Source organism: Eptatretus burgeri, chromosome 13 (genome assembly GCF_056783735.1).
Source record: "Eptatretus burgeri isolate ZD-2024b chromosome 13, Ebu_testis_v1, whole genome shotgun sequence".
In the NCBI taxonomy this organism is placed as follows: domain Eukaryota; kingdom Metazoa; phylum Chordata; class Myxini; order Myxiniformes; family Myxinidae; genus Eptatretus; species Eptatretus burgeri.
Window position 1 is genome coordinate 6,487,155 of NC_140973.1, and position 9,761 is coordinate 6,496,915.

The 9,761-nt window shown below is 43.8% G+C and overlaps 1 protein-coding gene across 2 annotated transcripts in view; it reads right to left on the bottom strand.

The window, feature by feature from the left end:
* REEP2 (receptor accessory protein 2) overlaps positions 1-9,761 on the bottom strand; it is a 36,558-nt gene that overhangs the window by 22,292 nt on the left and 4,505 nt on the right. For both annotated transcript variants that reach the window (XM_085850952.1, XM_085850953.1), the window contains exon 2: positions 2,826-2,898. In XM_085850952.1, the coding sequence (XP_085707078.1) occupies positions 2,826-2,898 (73 nt within the window). The remainder of the gene's footprint in view (positions 1-2,825; positions 2,899-9,761) is intronic.

Sequence of the window (9,761 nt, forward strand, 5' to 3'; positions counted from 1 at the left end):
AATGTCAAGTCAGTCAAGTACACCATCATTGAAGGGAACCCCTTCTGTTCGGCTTACAAGGCGTACTTTGGAGTTCAATTAGGGGACCAGGACAAGAGTTGGACGCCACACGTGGTTTGCGGAAGCTGTCGGTCCACTCTGGAGTCGTGGTACAGAGGGGAGAAACGAAAACTGAAGTTTTGCGTGCCAAGAATCTGGCGGGAACCAACAGATCACACAAACAACTGCTACTTTTGTATGGTGGTGGTGACGTGTCACCGCAGGGGAAAGAAGACGGATGTGTTCGACTACCCCAATCTGCCATCATCTATTCGTCCGGTGATGCATTGTGAGGAGATTCCAGTTCCCAACCCTCCTCCGGTGATCACGAAAGATGCTTGCACAAGTTCCAGCAGCGAAACAGAAGATGCCCACGACGATGGCTTTGTTGCAGATGATACCCCGGCTATTCCGCATTTCCCTAACCAAGCGGAGCTCAATGATCTTATCAGGGACCGAGGACTCACCAAATCAAAAGCAGAATTACTGACATCCAGGTTGAAACAGTGGAAGTTGTTGGACGAGAACTGTCGGGTAACGAAACAGAGACAACGTCATGACATATTCTCTCAGTATTTCACACTGGATGAGAAAGTGTGTTATTGTCACGACATCAACGGCTTGTTTGAAGAAATTGAATTCCCGTGTGATCCCAGCAACTGGTGACTGTTCATGGACAGCTCAACTAGAAGCTTGAAGGCGGTGCTGTTGCACAATGGTAACAAGTACCCAAGCATCGCTATCGCCCACTCTGTTCAGCTAAAGGAATGCTATGAGAATGTGAAGCACCTGCTGCGCCTGGTGAAGTACGAAGAGCATGATTGGGAAGTGATTGGAGACTTTAAGATGATTGGCTTTTTGACAGGTTTGCAAGGCGACTTCACAAAACATCCCTGTTTCCTCTGCTACTGGGATAGCCGAGCCACAGCAAGACATCATGAAACGAAGGACTGGCCATCAAGAACGGGCTTTGTCATTGGCGAGAAGAACGTGAAGTGGCAACCGCTGGTTGAGCAGAAGATCTTGATGTCACCCTTCCACATCAAGCTGGGGCTCATAAAGCAATTTGTGAAGGCACGAGATCATGAGTCCGCTGCCTTCAAGCATTTGGAAGCGGTATTTCCGAAGTTGTTGGAGGCCAAAATAAATTCAGGGGTGTTCGTTGGGCCGCAAATTAGAAAGCTAATGAAGGACCCGGAGTTCTCCGGAAAGTTGTTGGCACCGGAAAAACGTGCCTGGCACAGCTTCATTGCGGCTGTTCAGGGCTTCTTGGGTAACAAGGAAGAAAACTACCGCGAACTGGTGGACAATCTTCTCAAGTCCTACAGGGAGATGGGTTGCAGAATGTCCCTGAAATTGCACACGATGCATTCCCATTTGGATTTTTTTACATCCAATATGGGAGACTACTCCGAAGAGCATGGTGAGCGCTTCCACCAAGATGTGATGGAATTTGAGAAGCGCTACCAGGGCCAGTATAATGAGCGTATGATGGGCGACTACGTCTGGGGTTTGGTCCGAGAAACCCAGCCTCTTCACCGAAGAAAGAGCAGAAAGTCTGTGTGTTTTCAATAAACAGTCTTATCGAAGATGTAGTATGCTATATTTTACTTCTGATTAGCATATCCCTGTATGTTTCAACGCTATTGTATAGTTTCAGTAATGTTCAGACATTTTTCTGCAATTTTCTTATGTAAATATAGAATTTTTTGTTATTTTTCAAAAAATCCATGTCATTTCCTTAATAACGATTAGCGACATGAAAGATATGCTTTATCTTCATTCTTACAACCTAATAAAAAACAAACAACCAAAAAAATTCACTCAAACAAAATCTTTGTTACATTGTGGGCCACGAATTATAATTTTATGGGCTTTGGATACCACACCTTGAAAAATCGAGTGATACTAACTAGCTATTTTACTCAATTGTTCTTTCTTCCTTCTGATGCAGAAACAATTATATGGTGATGTTCCACTGAAATTGTAACCATTTTGTTTGAAGCTTATAGTTAATCCTGATCGATCTGTGTTCTGCAGGATGAAAAGTAGGCTTTTAGTTTTGTGGATGTGTCGAGAGGAACACCCAACAACGAGTCATCAATTCGATTTCATTGGAAAAATGTGATCGATTACCTACAACGGTTCATATTAGCGGCCCATGAATAGTTTACTTTGAGTTGTTGTGATCAAGTTTTAGAAGAGTCCGACCAATGTGAATTAAAGATTGCTAAATCACAAGCTTGGTTTCTTCTCACCCAAACGAATCTGCATTAATTTAGGTGGTGTGTCAACAGTCAACGTTGTAATAACAGGAGAAAACACGAGCGGAGGCTTTGAAGAAGTTGTCAGTGCTGAAAACATCAATATATTCTGAACATGTCTAAGACTTTTACACACGTCGAGGCAGTGTGTGTGTGATGTATAGTAAAACATGCATCTTGAAGCTCACAAAGTGTATCAGTCATTTCTATCTCTATCTGAACCCACACCGGGGTCCTCGGATCACCCCCTCCCCCTTCCTATCCTGGATGGATCTCAATTCCTTTCTACAAGCTGGCGTGCCTTAAAATGACAAACATGTGCATGTAATGTATTAAATAATAAACGCAACATCAAAAGGGGAAAAAAGAAAAAAGCCCATCAGATGACATACATTATTTAATTGTTTTTTTTTTCCTCCCCCACTTATTCATAACGTGGAAGCAAACTTTGAGAATCTGTGCATACAGTATCAAATCAGTTCACAAGGACAATCGAATGCAGACACAAACTCGAGTACTCACATACTCACGAACGTTCTTGGTTTTGACGGCTTTGTAAGAGGAATATGCTGGGTATAAAGTCCCAAAGACCAGCCTGCAACAATACAACGAGAGAAAACATTATAAAACCTACATCTCAACTGTGTGCATAATTAGAGCATCTCCCTTGCTAATTATCCCTTCCATTATCCCTGAAATCATTGTTCCACCTTTTGTTCAAGCAAGAACTATCCCCCCCCACCACCTCATCCACATCCAACCAGCTTTCCATTCTCGCTGCACAATATGAGGATTATAGACCACTCTGTACAGTGGTGTGGGAGGTATGTAGATTAATTTCTTAATTATAAAGTCAAAGCTTGTATAATTATTATGAGAGAAACTGGCTTCCCTGCATTATCGGTCGGTTTTATGAGATCAGAACAGGTACAGAAGGTAAATGAAATCACACATTTATCCGTTACAACACGTCTGCCCAAACAGGAAGAAAACAGTCAATCACGATCAATGAGGCATCCATGTATTATTTACACAAAACAGAACTAGAACGGCACTCGGAAGAGCGCATACCTCCGCCAGGCTGAATAGTTTACGGTTTGTATCCCAATGACGGGCCAGATCTGAACCAAAATCGAAACGGCTTGTTCTCGTCACCGAACTAACTCATCCACCAAGTTTTGTCAAAACTCATTGACAACTTTTTGAAATATTGTGCTTCACTGTATATCGATTTTGCCCCCATCTCTCAACGGTGAAGAATAACTTTTAAAAATTGCAGATCCAGATTCGGAACTTCACCAAAATTGAATCAATTAATTCCTCGTCACACACACCCAACCTGTCCACCAAGTCTCGTCTGAATCGGTCCACAACTTTTTGAGATATCGTGCTATATATCATTTTGGCTCCATCTCTCAATAGTGAAGAATCACTTTAACAAAATAAAAATTCTAGTAGCCGGTTCAAGATCCGGATCTTCACCAAAACCTAATCGGTTCACCCTTGTCACACACCGAACTGGTCCACAAATGTTTTGAGATATCCTGTTCAGACAGACAGACAAACAGGTGATAACAAAACCTCAATCTACCTTCGGTGGCAGAGGTAATCGGGGGGGGGGGGGGTGTTTTGTTTCTTTTTTAAGCCCTCCCCTTTTGATTCCAAATCTCATTTTCCTTTTGTAACCCATCACTAACCAAACCTTGGTTCCCAGATTTCTCTTATCCTTTTTTCAATCGTCTGTGTTCCACAATGTTTTATTTCCTTCCCTCTCCCACCCCTCTTGTGTGTTAGCTCTCATATGAGCCTCAACAGTGTATCCCAAAAAAATAATAAAAAAAATAAATACAACTCCCCAATACTGGTGTGTATGTGTATGTGTATATATATATATATATATATATATATATATATACATACATATATATATATATATATATATATATATATATATATATGTATATATATATATATATACATACATATACATATACATACACATATACATATATATATATATACATATATATATACATATATATATACATATATATACATACATATACATACATACATACATACACATATTGTTATAGATCTCCACCACGTCAGCGCGCGTGTGACCGCTTTTAACTGATCGCGGCCGCACGCGCCCACCGGACGGGCAATCCAGTCGTAGCTTTCCGGATCGACGCCGAAATCCAGCTACGGGTGCGTTTTCAAGCACACCACAACCTTGTCAATACTCTACTTGCGCGCTACAGGGTCTGATCGCCGAATAAACCGAATTATTCACGTGGGCAGACTACCGAGAGATTGTACCTCAACAGGACCTGCTTGGAAACGAGCCGCTTAAGCAGCTCGCTCCATTTGCGATTTGCCAAGCGGTGTATTATCGCGAGGCCCCGTTGGACCCGATTATCTTATCGGCTACTAACAGCCAGCTATTATTCCGAATGCAAGTATGGCAGTTCAATGGAGGAAGACGCAACGAGCAGGTGAACATTCAAACAAGGGCATTTATTTATACACAGGCACGTATGTAATGGGGGTAAGGGACAAAACACGACCAAAAAGACCCTACAGCCGTTGTCTATTTATTATATACACTTATAGCAATTCTCTATTTAAGGACAAGGCACCACAACTTCCATGCAAAGAAAACCCCAGGAAAGGAAAGGGTAAGAACAGGACCCGCAGGCCTTTAATGTTCCTCGGAGCCGGGATGACTGCGAGCCTCCGAGAGACCGTGCAGGCTACCTTGTCGCCCTGGAGACGACTCAATGGGGTCTCGTACGGCAACCCTCGGTGTGTCCACCCGCACCCGACCGGACTCCACCAGCTCACGTTCTCTGTCAGCCTGCAGCTTTCCAAACTGCCAACTCGACCTGAACCTGACATCACCGTTTTTCTCCTCACTCGAGCGAACGCGCCGATTTTTATCCCCCGGCCATCATTCCCCGCCCGTCCCAGCATGCGGGGGGGGGGGGGGGCTGGGCGACACGCCCCAACCGTCATTTCAGGGCGGGAGTTGAGTTGAGTTGTTTGAAATAAAAGATAGAACAGAATAACGCGTCCTCAAAGATGCACAGCCCGGCTCACGAATAATTCCCTTTCGACATTGGTGGGGAAATCTAATCTGGACACGCACTTACCGACATAACTGACCTCTGGGGAACCTGTATGGTGTTCTGTGAATTTCCACAACCGTAACAATTATATATATATATTGTTACGGATCTGGAAACCATATGCATTCAACATACAGATGTCCCAAAAGTCAGTTACATCGTTAAGTATGTGTGTAGTCAGATCCCCTTCCTTTTGTCTCGTGGGAGAATCAAAGGTGTGCGTTGCTATTTATTTTAGTCAGGTTAGTACATCTAACAATCCATCCAACAACCATCCCATCTGGGTCATTCCGTGTCAAATCAACAAATTCCTTCAGGTCAACCACCTCGGATTTTTAATTGTTGTTTTTGCAGGTTGGGAAAATATTTAAAAGAAAAAATGGGAAATATTAGTTCTGTATTCCAAGGAGTTTTTGAGATATGACCCCGAGAGCGTGTCAAGGTTGGTTCAAGAAAAACGACCCCCTAATTATCCTTCAATTTCAGCAACCCATTTCTTGGCATCTGTTTGAGATGAAGCAATGAAATTTTTTTCCTAATGCAACTTTTATGGTATTTTAAAGAAAAAATAAAGCCAGATACATTGCAGAAAAAAAAAGAGGCCTGCAGCCACCCTCAAAGATGGTAAAAATCAAAATAGCACGACTGAGATGGGCAAATTTGACCCATGTTAAAGTACCTTTCATTTATTGTCACCCATGTAATTTTTTGTGTGAAAAATATACTAAAATATGAATTACCAGGTGTCTACTGCATATATTTTTTTTATTTTAGGCCCTTTCAAAAAGGGGAAAAATTGAAATTTCATGATTTTCAGGTCAAAAAAAAAAATCACGTGGCCTACCTTCAAAATATACATGCTTGGTATCAAATGAAAGCTCCTTTCATGTACTATAACTGTACCAAATCTCATTAGTTTTATAGCAATCCTTCCTGTCCTACCAACCCCATCAATAAAGCCCCAAAACGAATTTGACTCATTATTGGCAATGTCATTTGTGAGCTATTAAGTCAATTAATTTCTCACTTAAATAAAAATTTTCAGGCATTAAATACCAAAATATCAATGCACAAACCAATTCTCACATGTTTATTAAGGTGATTTTTTTTTTCATTACACATCTCCAACATGGTGAATAATTGACCCATCTGTAAGTACCCGGTCATGCTAATGAGTAAAAAATACATTTGGAGGAAATGGTTTTGTTTGTTTGCTTTAATATTTAAAAACTTTTAACATTGAACAACTATGCGTTTCACCTGAAAGCATAAAGAATTAAAGTACTAGAGTCTTTAATCTGAAGCTGACTCAGGATCTATTTTAGCATTGCCTCGTTCTCAGGATGAGTCAATTATCCACCATGTTGGAGATGTGTAATGAAAAAAAAAATCACCTTAATAGACATGTGAGAATTGGTTTGTGCATTGATATTTTGGTATTTAATGCAATGGGTGGAGAGAGAGGCGGAGTCCGAAGCAAGTGGGCCAAGAAGGGCAGAGAAGTGGTGAAGAAGGCAGAGTCAGCAACGAGTTGGTGCAGAAAGGTGGAGTCAGAAGGCGAATGGTTGAAGATTAATTCCAGGCCAGGATGAGCAAGACGAAGACAGGACTGAGCGAGCAGGAACGACGACACACGAATGACTCTTGGACGATGACTACTCCTCCTCCTCCTCCTGAACGACGACGATGACTCTCACCGCCCCGCTTCCCGTCCTTTTATAGATCCAGTGGTGCGGGGCAGGGGCGACGACCTGAAACAATGTCATCACCTGAATAGAGCGATCTGGTTGGACCCTGGCTAGCACACGGGCTGGCCGCCATGACCGGAAACGGCTCCACTTCACTTCCGGCCAGATGGTTCCAAACTGCGGAATCGTCTCGCTCCGAGCACCGTGACATGAATCGCTTTGCACGGAACCCAGCAACCCGCGGTTGGCGCTGCCGTGCTTTGGCGCTGGTCAATGTACCTGCTCCATGGTGCGCCACACGGCCTGAGCATTCCGGCCGCACAGCATGCCTCTGCCAAGTAGCAGCTGCATCGAGGCGGAGGTGCAGGAGGATGTTTGCCGTCCGTGGGAGACATTTGTTGCAGTCATGGTGAGCGAAGACCGATGGTAACATGTCATTGTAACCCCATGCACAGACTCCAACAAAGATATGTATTATTCATGCCCCGTTCTGCACGATGATAAAGTATCACGGCTGCGCGAGAGTCCGCCATTGTACACGTGGTCAGCGCGCGGATCCACCCGCCATCGAGCATGCCCCGTACAGTGCACGCGGGTCCGCCACGAAGCACGTGGCCAGTGAGCGGGTCCGCCCGCTATCGAACATGCCCGTACAGTGGGATGATAAACCACCCAGGCCATGCGTGGGTTCCGCCATCCTGATCCGTGTCATGAACTCAGGGAAAAGATTGGAAGAGAGGATAGACACAAGTATGAAATGGAGATTTGGATAGGAAGGAGATTGATATAATTATTAGATGGGGATTTGGAAGTTGGTTGGAAAGGGCGCGGCCGCGCGCGCTTTGCAAGTTGCCAGCATTTCGGGTGCCGTTTCTTTAATCTCCTCGGTACGTGTTCCGTGCAGCGTGGGCGTCGTGTTGGGTGCGCTTTCTGTCCAGTTGGTGGAAATTACCGCTGCACGTGCGTTTGGCAGGCTGTGATTTCTGCGGAGGGATGTCCGGCCATCGCTGAGGACCCATCTCACAACGAAGGGTGCACATGGCTGGGATTTACCTCAGGAATAACAGTAGAAAAAAGAATAGGAATGAGTGCAGAGATTTAATCAGACCTAGCTATGAAGTTTACCCAACGCACTGTCCCGTTAGACAAAAGGGAAGGGTCTGTCTGAACGTATATTAATGCAATAACTGTCTCTGGACTGCTGTATGATGGTTGCTATTGCTTTGGAGGGATGCGGTTCCCAGAATCACAACAATATACAACAGCCGTGGCCAGTTGTGGTTACCTGGTCCCACCAAAGGTTGTGTCAAAATTACCGCAACCACCAGCTAAGTCCTCAGCCCGGAGCAAGTTCCCAGACCCATTTGTCACATTAAAATACTCGTTGGGACTGCGTAATTAACCGAGTATTAGGCCAAGATTGTGAGCGCTCTGAGCCGGCTTGTCTCACGACAATGAGCAGAATCCAACCCCGAGACCAGGTACATTTATTTAAAAATTAAATGGCATGGGAGAAGGATTGTGAAGCAAAAACAATAAGTGTACAATGAAGAAATATAAATGAATCGGTAAATAAACCCGTTTTAACTCTTACCACCCTCAAACAATCCAAACGTCACAGATTTAATGGTCCTTACCTTAGGGCCTGTTCGTGCACTCGACAAGAAGAGTACAGGGACGACAACACAAACGATGCCCGAGAGGTCGATTTCAAACCCGGAGGCAAGCTGTGCAAGACCCCGGAGCAGAGTTTGATGTAGCGGCAGCTCTCTGGTACAACCAGGCAGAAAAACTCAAGCTCAGTCATCAGCACTCCCTCAAAGCCCTTTTTTTCTCTGGGGATTAAATGTTCACAGGTCCGGCACACTCAGTTCCGCACACCCAGAGAGATTCATCCTGCTGATCGCAGGCACTCTCCTCCATTATACACGACAGCCGTCCTCAAAATAACTCCCTCTCCTCTGGTGTAATTGTCACCTTCTAGACTTTTAAGTCTTTCAGAGCAGCTATAACTGCCAACAGCGTCACCAACTGACAACCGCATGAGAGATAACCGCCGATTTGGCCTCGTGAGCTCCCGTGGTGAGGCTAATGCTGGCTGGCTCTCTCAATGCAGATTCGCCACACCTGCACATTCTCATGGGCTTGAGCTGCAAAGCTCTCGTGTGCACTTTGTAAAAACATGTAAACAGAGGATAGGAACATTAAAAATGCACAGCCAGAGGTTTGTATAGGGGAGGACAATACAGTAGGAGAGAGAAAACAGACATCTATCTGCACATACGCAACACAAATCTATTGCACAAATAGTATGTCACGCTTATCTTAATAAAACGGAAGACAAAGAAGGAATCCGAAGAAGTAAAGAACAAAGATGGAGTCATCAGGAGGAACTTGGATAGGATTCGGGTTTCAGCCGCTACTCCTCTACCCTCGAACCCATCCAGGCGCAGCCAAGTGAGCCTTGCAGATAAATTTTCTGCAAGAATTCACTTCTCCTTGGAGAGACAGATAAAGAAAGAGAGGATATATAGAATAAAAGATAAAAGAGAAGAAAAAACATGAATTAAAATGAATAAAGAGAATTGTAAATTATTATTAACAAATACTAAAAAATAACTTTCGTTGTACTAAAGTTT